At 43.7% G+C, this 12390-nt stretch overlaps 1 protein-coding gene across 1 annotated transcript in view; it reads right to left on the reverse strand.

Annotated features, from left to right (window-relative positions):
- PHLDB3 (pleckstrin homology like domain family B member 3) overlaps positions 1 to 12390 on the reverse strand; it is a 137149-nt gene that overhangs the window by 44242 nt on the left and 80517 nt on the right. Inside the window, exon 3 of the mRNA XM_089688863.1 lies at positions 12182 to 12313. Coding sequence (XP_089544989.1) covers positions 12182 to 12313 — 132 coding nt within the window. The remainder of the gene's footprint in view (positions 1 to 12181; positions 12314 to 12390) is intronic.

A 12390-nucleotide genomic window follows, 5' to 3' on the forward strand; every position in this document is an offset into this window, starting at 1 on the left:
ATGAAAATGCTGTGCATGCGCAAAGACAGGAAAGGTTTCCAGCTTCCCTAGAAAGGTGGCCATAGACAATTCGAATCTCAGCTGGTTCAGCAGGAACCGTCAGATTCGAACCACTTATAGTCAGGCTAAATGTACCCAAGTTGATCGATCGATCAACTTGGGTATAACCAGCCTGCCTGATTTTATATGAGATTATTGCTAGCGGCTATTTTAGCCGCTAGCAGAAATCACTGTGTTGTCCCATCAGGGACAGATTCCCCAGTCCTCTCCCTCCCACAATGGCTGCACAGGAGGGACTGACTGTGTTGATGGGGGAAAACTGAGTGATTTTCTTTCCTGCAACCCATGGTTGCAGAAAGAAAATTGCTCTGTTTTTGACCGGCTTTAGTGGTTTTTGTGCATGCAGATGTACAATTAAAGTGTTACTAAACTATATCTGGTCTCCCACAGTACAGAGACCAGGAAAGTGCAATTATTTTAGTAAATATAAACTACTAAATACCTTTTATCATCAGCAGTTAGAGCAGTCTTGTGACTTCTACAAGCTTTATCCAGTGCTCAGCTGGACACAGGAGTTGTTTTCTTTCTGCTCTATGAATGCAAATCCCTTGACCTCTGTTTGGACAGTGCTGATTGGCCCTGTGCTGATCACATGCACTCTCCCAAAAAAAAAAAAAAAACCCTCTTTAGCAATACACACCAAACTGAGCATGTGCATGCATACAGTTAAGTCTGGAGATAAGAGGTGGTCGCTTGAAAAAGGGGAGGAACAGAGAAGAGAGGATCAAACGGCCTTTACACAATGCGGAGGATTAACCCCTTAGGTTCCACAGCGAGTATAACAAGCAGGCTTTACTGCATGTACAGGCCGATTTTACTGTTGTGGGTTTAGTAATACTTGAATGGGTAACCCCAATACATGCCCAGATATGCCGCAGGGCTCTCTAACGATCCAAGCCTTGCGAGACATCTGTGCACACGCTGGGAGAGGTAAAATAGTCTTGTTTAGGTGAGCAGAACAGAAAAGGCAGCACCAATAAAGTCCTTTAGAGAAAAAAGAAATGTCCGATAGTAAGAGAGGGAAAGGGGAGGAGGCAGGGGTGGATTACCTCGCTATTAGGGTGAAGGTCCGCTTTAAGTGCAGGGGCTGATGTGAATGTAGAATATGTAAAGTGTTTCATAAATTGTCATCGCTACATAAATGCCCGCAATAAATAAGCTTTGTGGACTGGCTACCGTTAACCTAGATATAGTGTGAGAAGCCAGTGGAGGGGTCGTGTCTCATATCTTGGATACTGCAACAGTGACTCTGCTCCCCGAATTCCCAACTCTATCCCTAAGTACCGGATATGATGTCACTATGCTTCCCTCCTATGCGTTTCGTCACGGGTCATGTGAGAAAGTCATGTGGCCCGTGACACAACGCGTAGGCCGGAAGTGTGGTGACGTCATATCCGGTACGGACAGCAGCCGCCATCTTGGTACTCCCGATACACCTTTTCCTGCAGTTTTTTGCTGCAGTAATCTTGCTTATATAGGTCCGTTTTTAATGTGAGTAGCCATTTTGGGTGCTGTTTATAATAAAGTATTTGACATATTACACTATGGGAAGTCTTCTTGCATAAATCTTCCATGTGGGGATACTGGAGGTGATAAAGGTCTGTGGCCATATCCGAAGCATGCCTGTGAGTGTTTGCCAGCGTCATCGGAGAGGACCCTTCTTTCTTTGATTGCTATCGAGGACCATCTATTTGGGATCATCGTTTGAGGTTTTCTGTATGCTTTATGACTCCTTGGAGGGCGCATTTTGGAGGTGAGCGCGCACGCTAGCCGGTGGAGGATTGATTATATATATTTTCATCACTGCCTGTCTCGCGGCTTGTGTTGAAGATCCATTGTGTTCCTGTTTGTTTTTTTGGGACTGCTATTATTCTTTTTGGGACTTATTCACTGTATCACATTAACACATTTTTTTTATTATTAATATCTTGTGTTCACTGGCACATTATTAGCGCACTGTGCTGCCTTTATTAATGTTTGATATTGTCTGCATCTATCCATATTTGTTGCATATGTTGTTTTCACACTTGGATGAGGGTCATATGTGCATTCATCTTCCGATTTTATCCATTTATTATTTATGTTCCATTGTTCATGCACTGAGTACCAATTCACTTCTCTTATTAAATCCTTCTTACTGTCCTCACCCTACGGCATAACACTAAGTCCTCATACACACCTGGGCTCTTCTGGCAGGAGAAAAGCAGCTTCACAAAACGCACCTAATCCATGTTTTTGCAAATACGTTTAGGTGCATCAAGCACTTGGGGGTTTACTCATTTTATTGGCCAGAATATTCATTTTTTCTGGCCATTACAACAAAACAAATCCGCTCAAATGCTAAACGTGCCTAGCACTTAGGCGTGTTTACATGCGTTTAGGCGCATCAGATGTTTTTTCTGCCAAAATGCTTCTCTCGTGAACGCACAGGTGATGGTTTTTTTTTCAGGCTCCAAATGCCTATGTGTGTGTTCTGGAAGGAGTTTTTTTTCCCTGCAGGAGCAAATTGGATCATGCTTTGCTGGTTGGTTTTTTTCCTTCCTGTGGATCAACTTTGGGTATAGGATTATAACTTTTTTTTTCTTTTGGTTGAACTGGATGGACTTTTGTCTTTTTTCAGCCAGACTAACTATAACTATGTGTGCATCAACACATAGGTGAAGATTTACTAAAACTGGAGCACTCAGAATCTGGTGCAGCTCCGCATAAAAACCAGTCAGCTTCCAGGTTTTATTGTCAAAGCTTGACTGAACAAGCTGAATCTACTGTAGAAGCTGATTGGCTGCCATGCACTAGTTTCAGTAAATTTCCCCCACAGGCTAACATAGACGGGCGTTTAGAGACAGAATGAAAAAAAAAAGTCAAACGCCTATAAAACAGACCTTTTTAGGCCCAACTGTGCACGAGGCCTAATAAGGCTACTTTTACACTGATGAGTATTGGAAGCGTTTTGGCATTAACCATTTGCCTGCCGGGCACTTTTGCCCCCTTCCTGCCCAGGTCAATTTTCAGCTTTCAGCAGTGTCACACTTTGAATGACAATTGCGCGGTCATGCAACACTGCACCCATATGAAATTTTTATCCTTTTTTCTCCACACAAATAGAGCTTTCTTTTGGTGGTATTTACTCGCCACTACGCTACAAAAAAAAAAAAAGCGCAAAAATTTTGAAAGAAAAAAACAGGTAATTTTTCTCCTTCACTGATGTGCGTTGATGAGGCTGAACTGATAGGCAGCATTGATAGGTACTGATAGACGGCACTGATGGGCACTGATAGGCAGCACTGATGAGGCTGAACTGATAGGTACTGATAGGCGGCACTGATAGGCTGCACTGATATGCAACAATGATGGGCACTGATAGGCGGCACTGATGTGCTAGAATGATGGGCACTGATAGGCGGCACGAATGGGTAATGATAGGCGGCACTGATGGGTGGCACTGACTGGCAGCACTGCTGGGCACTGACTGGCGGCACTGATGGGTGGCACTGCTGGGCAGCATTGATGGGCGGCACTGATGAGCACAGGTGGGTGGCACTGATGGGCACAGGTGGGTGGCACTGATGGGCACCGATGATCGGTGTCGATCCGTCCTCTGACAATTGCCGGTTATCGGCAGTACTTTCCTCACGCTGTGACCAAGAAAAAACTAAAAGGGCTAATTAGACTCCTTGGGATAACACAGGCTCAACGGGAATTTTTTCAGCACATATCAAATAGATATAACACTTTCAATATGTTTACAGTTCAAAAATCAGCATATAAGTGAAGTTAATTTTTAGTCCTCATGCACAATGGATGTTTTTACAGCGGCAGTTTTTGGCTTGTGGCATTTTTTTCTACAGCCAGTAAACTCCCCCCCCCCAGCATGTGTCCATGCCCACATAGGCTTTAATCAGTGGTTTTTGACAGGGGTGGTTTTTGGCTTGAAAAAAACCCCAGAACTAGCGGGTTTCTAGAGGCGTTTTTCTAACACTGAAAAATGCGGTAAACCGCCGCAAACTGGCATTTTTGGTATAAAAAAACCGCTAAAAACCACAAACGCGAAAAAATGCGGCAAAACATCACTAATAGCTAATGCAAAAACATTGAAAAATTCACATTTTTTACGTGACTTTACACAGCTAACGTTAACAGCGTTATTAAAATGCCCCCCCATGTGCATGCAGCCTAAGGGTTGATATACATTAAATGTGTTAAAAAAACATCATGTGATGATGTGATCGTATTGCATCTGCAGGACAGTCCTCAGCACAAGGTCTATGGCCAGCTTTAGTCTTTCAACCAGGGAGGTCTTCCGCATAAATTGGACTGTTTACATTTTCATTTAGTCTATACTTTTTTGACAATCTCCTGAAGTACTAAAACAGCCTTTAAACAAAGGACTGCTATTTCTATAAACAGTATGCACAGAGTAGGTCAGAGGCAGAGTACATAAGCTAATTATACCAGGAAAATAAACAGACATCAGATGTTGAAAGACAGAAGCCTGAGGCCAAGAAAGGAACAAAAAAAAAAAAGGCCTGCTCTCCCCCAGCTTTTACCTGCATCCAGACCACATCTACTTTCTACAGAACGGGTATATCGATGACATACATGTACTCTATGTATATATCTGTTGTGCCCTATCCAATAAATTTTCTTGGCCGTGGTTTTTTCTAAACAAGGTAGGTCACCAGTTCTTTCCCCCAACCCTCATCAATTACTCGTAATTGGGCCTGGCATGCAGCATGTGATAACATATGAGCTTATCCAATTTGCACACACATATTAGGGCCAATTTAGACAAAAGCCAGTTAAACCACCAGCATGTCTTTGGATTGTGGAAGGAAACCAGAGTACCTGGTGGAAATTTATGCAAACTTGCATAATTCATGCAAACATGCATACTCCAGGCAAATAGTGTCCTGATCAGGATCTGATCCAAGCACACCAGTGCTGCAAGTACTAATCACTAAACCACTGTGCCGCCCTGTCGATGACATATCCATCACTGGGGCATGCATGAAGACATTTTTTTTTTTGTTGACTTTGCAAAGGATCTTAAAGTGGTTCTAAGGGCAGAACAGCAGCTTCCCCCCAGCCCCCCTTAAATATATACTTTAACCAAATCTCGATCCAGTGATGTGCACAAAAGCAGAGGCTCTCTTGGCTCTCTCCATCCTTATTGGCTCAGAGACAGCAGTGGGAGCCATTGGCTCCTGCTGCCCTCAATCACAGCCAGTGAAGAGGGAGCAGGGGGTGGGGCCAAGCCGTGCTCAATATGTCTTATGGACACACAGAGCTGGTTCAGGAGAGAGCACCCACGAATGTCCCCATAGCAAGTGGCTTGCTATGGGGCACTCAGCAGGGGAGGGGAGCCAGGAGCAGTAGCAGGGGACCGCAGAAGAGGAAGATCAGGGCTGCTCTGTGCAAAACCATTGCAAAGAGCAGGTAAGGCTGTCCATACATTATACCATTTTCTTGTACAATTTTCCTTTAGAGTTACCAAAACCATATAACATGAGGTCAAACCTAAACACTTTCAATGTGTATGCAAACAGGCAGGCCCTTGCTCTACATAGTTGAATTACTGCACCCCCTGCAATCTTTTAAAACAATACTGCCTGTTTAATGCAGACAGGTTTACTGTACATTCAAGTGTTACTAAACCCACAACAATAAAATCAGTTTGTATATGCAGTAAAGCATGCAATCCCGCTGACAGCAGATGAGTCATGGGTTGTTAAGGACACGGCGGGCAGCCGCCTGCTCCTTATCAACCAGCTGTTCTTCACAAGGAATTTGGATCGACTTGATATTTTCGATTCAAATTCTTCAGAAAAATTTAAATCCATTCAAAAAACGAAACAAAACAAATTTCATTACAAATTCAACGAAAAGAAATTAGTAATTTAAAGTGTTACTAAACCCACAACAGTAAAATTAGTCAGTATATGCAGGCCAGATATAGTGAATGAAGGGTCCGGGGAGACCAGATATAGTGAATGCAGGGTCCGGGGAGACCAGATATAGTGAATGCAGGGTCCTGGGAGACCAGATATAGTGAATGCAGGGTCCTGGGAGATCAGATATAGTGAATGCAGGGTCCGGGGAAACCAGATATAGTGAATGCAGGGTCCGGGGAGACCAGATATAGTGAATGCAGGGTCCGGGGAGACCAGATATAGTGAATGCAGGGTTCTGGGAGACCAGATATAGTGAATGCAGGGTCCGGGGAGACCAGATATAGTGAATGCAGGGTCCGGGGAGACCAGATATAGTGAATGCAGGGTCCGGGGAGACCAGATATAGTGAATGCAGGGTCCGGGGAGACCAGATATAGTGAATGCAGGGTTCTGGGAGACCAGATATAGTGAATGCAGGGTCTGGGGAGACCAGATATAGTGAATGCAGGGTCCAGGGAGACCTGCCTGATGAAGGGGTCCTGCGAGACTCCGAAACGTTGCCTTGCTTGTAACTATGTGATCGTTTATTAAAACCTTTGGACCCATATTGATGATCCTCGGTGTGCTGGTGACATTTTTCCTTATGGATTTGGTGGGTGCTACTCCATAGTATAGTAAAAATATTTTCAGGTAGACTCTTGAAATCCGGAATATAAAGTGGTACCGACATCTCTTATAATTCAGTCCAAAATTTCATCTATTTAACTTAGGACTTGATTGATTGTGACATCCGCACAGACGTTTTATTTGTTACATTTCTGTTCTTTTTCTTGGTATAAAATGTAGAAAAAAAAATGTTTTGCTTATACAAACCACATCCTTATTAGGATCTATATTTGCATCACTTGTTTATAAATGTTCTTTTCCAGCAAAGAATAACCTAGTTGCCATAACATCATATACAAAACACAGATCCTAACATGGATGTGGTGTTTATAAGAACGAAAAACACGAATCATACTAAAAAACATATTCTGAATGTCCCAATTTAAAGAGATGCATCTCACAGAATACTGAGAGACTCCAGACATCTGTTTTAGCTGTTATAATGTCTGTTCTACAAAATGTAGTTCGTAAATAAATGATAAAAATCTACAATGCTGGGTTAGAATGCGGTGACGATTGAATTTCTGCTGACTTGGATGAATTGGATTGGCCCTGCAAGCACCACCCCCAGGTGACAAAAGTCGATTTGAAAGTGGATTGAGCCATTTGGAGAATTATCTTCCGAACAGTGACTGCATCTGATCAGTAGTCGCTACTTGGTCTTTCGGATGGGCGGTAAAAATGTGTGGCTGAGTCACGGTTTTACCAACCGCCAGGCTGCCTACCCAAGCGTTAAAAAAATAGCCAGACAGAGCTGTACATATGCCATTGCCGCAATGCTGGGCTTCATAACCACAGCATTTATATCTCAGAGTGCAGAGTTTGACAGGAGTCACTGCCTATCAAACATGCCCATTGAGTTTAATGGGGCAGCACCACAATGCATGAGCAGAGCTGGGACAAGGGCGTGGTTAGGAATTTGGAGGGTAGTGATAAAAGTGGTAAACTGGAGGGGGATTTGCACTAGAATGAATTTGTGTTAGGAAGAGGGATTTGGAGGGGGAAATTTGTGCTGGGAGGGGAAATTGGGGGAGGATTAGTGCTAGGAAAGGGGGATTTGTGCTGGGAGGGGAAATTGGGGGAATATTTGTGCTAGGAGAGGGGGATTTGGTGGGATTAGTGCTAGAAGAGGGGGATTTGGTGGCATTAGCGCTAGGAGAGGGGGATTTGGGGGGGATTAGTGCTAGGAGAGGGGGATTTTGTGGGATTAGTGCTAGAAGAGGGGGATTTGGTGGCATTAGTGCTAGGAGAGGGGGATTTGGGGGGATTAGTGCTAGGAGAGGGGGATTTGGGGGGATTAGTGCTAGGAGAGGGGGATTTGGGGGGATTGGTGCTGGGAGGTGAAATTGGGGGGATTTGTGCTAGGAGAGAGAGATTTGGAGGGGGGAGAGGATTCATGCTCGGAGGGGAAATTTGGGAGATAGAGGATCTGTGCTAGGAGGGGAGATTTGGGGAGGGAGTGCATTTGAGTGGGGAGGGGAGATTTGTACTGGAAGAGGGTACAATTTTTTGTTTATAGAGAATTTTTACTTACAAAAAGGGATTTTTTTGCTTAGGGGGTAAATGTGAAAATTAGTGCTTGAATTGTTTTTTTGGTTTTTTTTTGGGGGGGGGGGGTGGATTTTTTCTCTGACACAATGCTCATACATTGGGGGGGGGGGGGTTCTGATACAATGCTTATACATGGGGGGGGGGGCTTTTGGGCACTAGATAACCTTGTCCCATCACTGTGCACAAGGTTGTGGTGCAGTAGTGCAGCATTAGAGGGTTAAATCAGGCAACGGGGAGGTGATATGGCGCCTCCTCACCACCTGTCAAAATACCCTCTGAAGAGCAATTTGAGCACAGATAACTCTTCAGAGGGTACTACACTCCATCCTAAGTCTATTCATGATAGTCAGCAGTCAAGATTCCTCTATCCATGATGTGTAAAGCACGGGTAGGGAAGTGTTCAGTCTGTGTAAAACTACCTGAAGCCTCTGTTGTGCACAGGGTGACAACACTGTAGTGATTTCACCACAGAACATAGGGCATTGTCATCCTGTTAAAGCAAAAATATGCCCGACTTCCTGAAGACTCTGCTGTCCACAGGGTGAAAACACTGCAGCACATATGGCATTATTATATAATACATTAATATACAGTTGTGTTCAAAATAATAGCAATGTATTGAAAAAAGTGAATAAAGCTCAAAATCCTTCTAATAGCTTTTATTTCCATCCACACAAATGCATTGGGAACACGACACATTCTATTCCAAATCAAAACATGAAGAAAAATATATCAAATTTGTGTTGTTCCTCTAAAAAAAATTGAAGAAAAGTGAATATTAGACTGTTCATAAAAATAGCAGTGTTTGTATTCTTCTTTACAAACTCAAACATTCACTATATAAACTGAAAAATGTTTGAAGATGTTGCTTTCCTTTGAATCACTTAATGAATATTTGGTTGTATAAGCACTGTTTCTGAGAACTGCTGTACATCTGTGTTGCATGGAGTCAACCAACTTCTGGCCCCTGTGATCAGGTATTCCAGCCCAGGATGATTGGACTACATTCCACAGTTCTTGTCTATTTCTTGGTTTTGCCTCAGAAACTGCATTTTTGATGTCACCCCACAAGTTTTCTATTGGATTAAGATCCGGGGATTGGGCTGGCCACTCCATAACGTCAATCTTGTTGCTCTGGAACCAAGATGTTGCACGTTTACTGGTGTGTTTGGGGTCGTTGTCTTGTTGGAACACCCATTTCAAGGGCATTTCCTCTTCAGCATAAGGCAGCATGACCTCTTCAAGTATTCTGATGTATTCAAACTGATCCATGATCCCTGGTATGCGATAAACAGGCCCAACACCGTAGTATGAGAAACATCCCCATATCATGATGCTTGCACCACCATGCTTCACTGTCTTCACAGTGTACTGTGGCTTGAATTCAGTGTTTGGGGGTCGTCTGACAAACTGTCTCTGGCCACTAGACCCAAAAAGAACAATCTTACTTTCATCAGTCCACAAAATGTTGCGCCATTTCTCTTTAGGCCAGTCAATGTGCTCTTTGGCAAATTGTAACCTCTTCAGTACGTCTTTTTTTCAACAGTGGGACTTTGTGGGGGCTTCTTGCAGATAGCTTGGCTTCACATAGGCGTCTTCTAATTGTAACAGTACTCACAGGTAACTTTACACCTTCTTTGATCTTCCTGGAGCTGATTGTTGGCTGAGCCCTTGCCATTTTGGCTATTCTTCTATCCATTCGAATGGTAGTTTTTCGCTTTCTTCCACATCTTTCAGATTTGGGTTGCCACTTCTTTATATGTTTTCCCCTCTCCAGTCAACTTTTTAATCAAGGTACGCTGTTCTTCTGAACAATGTCTGGAACGACCCATTTTCCTCAGAATTTCAGAGAGAAATGCACTGTAACCAGCATGTACAACATTTGCGGCCTTCCTTCCTTAAATAAGGGCAATAATTGCCACCTGTTTTTCAAAGAATGAATGACCTCACTAATAGAACTCCACACTGCTATTATTTTGAACATGCCCCTTTCAATTAGTGATTCAATTACACAGAATCAGCAGCATGCATGTCATGACTGTTGGGTCTGTTGGATTTCTATTACTCTACTACACCTGCTAGTAAATTATTTGCCATGTAGAAATATCATTTCTACCAAAAACAGTGATTGATCAGGTTAGTGATGTCTGACTGCTATTATTTTGAACACAACTGTATATACACACACATTTTTTATTTTATATTTATTTTGAACCTGGTCTTTTGCCATGAAAAATAAAGGGCCAGATCATCCCACCAGACTTCACGTAAGACTTTTGGGTGAATTAATGTTTTTCTACAATGAGGACACGTGATGATGCATATGGTGGGGGGTATAGTATAGCTATGCTTCTGGTATGATAGAATGCAAATGACTATCCTGTTTATTACTTTCATGATGAATATTCCCAGACTACAGTGCCATCTCTTTCCTCGCTTCAGTTTCGGGTTCCTCCTCCTCCATGGCGAGCGGTCTGGAAATTCTGGTTTGTCAAGGCGCGGAGGTGTGACGCAAAGTGGCTGGCATAGGGAATCCATTGTAACATGTGAAGGATGGGTCATGAAGGAAAGAACAAATACAAATCAGGGAGTCTCCAGACAGTTCACGCTCTGGCTCCATTCACACTTGTGCAACTCCAAAGTCACATGAATTCCATTGCGACTTTGAGTGCAACTTTACACTCTCTGGCACTAAATCGCATCAAAGTAGTGCAGGAACTTTTTCAAAGTCACTGCGACTTTAAGTCGCATCGATCCAAACGGATGCCTTTGAAAACAATGGGCTGTGAGGGGCTGACATATCACCTCGGATCGCTTTTCAAAAGGGCCACAAGGGCTGCCACATTTGTGAATGAACCCTAACACCCCGGTCACACCGATCCGACTTTGAAATTGTGCGCCTTCCAGTGACATTTGGAGATTGTTGTCCATGATATATTCCCGATTTTCTGGGTAGGGGAATGGCAACCCATTGATTACAATCTACCCATCAATCACAAGCAGGTGAAAGGCAGATTGTGACCAACACCATGTGCCACCAGATGTTGACTCACCGTTCCACCTCTCAGACTTAAGGTCAGAGCAGAGTAGAAACCTGAATACAGAGCCAAGTGAATTGCTAGGCTCCTTGGCTCTGACATGTTGTATGACACTCACTCTGCTTGACGCCTCTATGTTTGAGATCTGGTGAATGAGTCTTTTAGGAGAGGGGTAGATATTTGACTTGGAAGAGTTTTTTTTTCTGATGGTTGGAAGGCAGATGCTTGTTAATTACTGCTGACCCCTGCACTCTATGTTGCAAACTACAGACTTCTTCACTCTGCATAGCATATTGCTGTCCCCTGCACTCTTTACATTACATACTGTTGACCATCGCACTCTATACATTACATACTGCTGACCCCTGCACGCTGTACGGTACATACTGCTGACCCCTGCACTAGGTACGTTACATACTGCGGACTTCTGCACGCTGTACGGTACATACTGCTGACCCCTGCAAGCTGTACGGTACATACTGCTGACCCCTGCAAGCTGTACGGTACATACTGCTGACCCCTGCAAGCTGTACGGTACATACTGCTGACCCCTGCAAGCTGTACGGTACATACTGCTGACCCCTGCAAGCTGTACGGTACATACTGCTGACCCCTGATCTCTGAACCCTGAGTTACTTACTCCTGACCTATGTAATGTGCGTTACTTACAACTGACCTCTGCACTCTAAATTAAATACTACTGACACCTCTGTACTCAGCATTGCTTACTACTGACGTCTGCCCGTCCCAATCCTCCTTACATAATAGGACCTTGCTAGGTTATCTCCTTAGATGATGATCTTTGATCTCCTCCATGTTGTTCAGGTAGATCTCCACCTCCCCAGGGTCACCTACCCCTGCTCTAGACTGACATACTGAACAGTGACATTCACCCTTTTCTGTTTGTCAGATGTTTTCAGCCTGGCATTATATGAAATATATTGATGTTCACAAAGGCTCCATTATTTGGATTACCTCGATTTTCAGCTCACGTCTCTGCAGCTGCAGCTCTCGGATGTCCTGTTCCAGCTGGGAGATTCTGCCCATGACTTTCATCTGTTCGTCCTCCAGCCGCCGCTCGACCTGAGTGCTCACCGCCTCTGCATGCTGGGAGGACAGAGAAAAAAGCCATTTACAAAGCCCTGCTTATACCACCATTCCTTTCATCACAAGATCTTCATCTC

The sequence above is a fragment of the Staurois parvus genome, unplaced genomic scaffold (genome assembly GCF_062004578.1).
Source record: "Staurois parvus isolate SC_StPar_1 unplaced genomic scaffold, SC_StPar_1.0 ptg000457l, whole genome shotgun sequence".
Lineage (NCBI taxonomy): Eukaryota > Metazoa > Chordata > Amphibia > Anura > Ranidae > Staurois > Staurois parvus.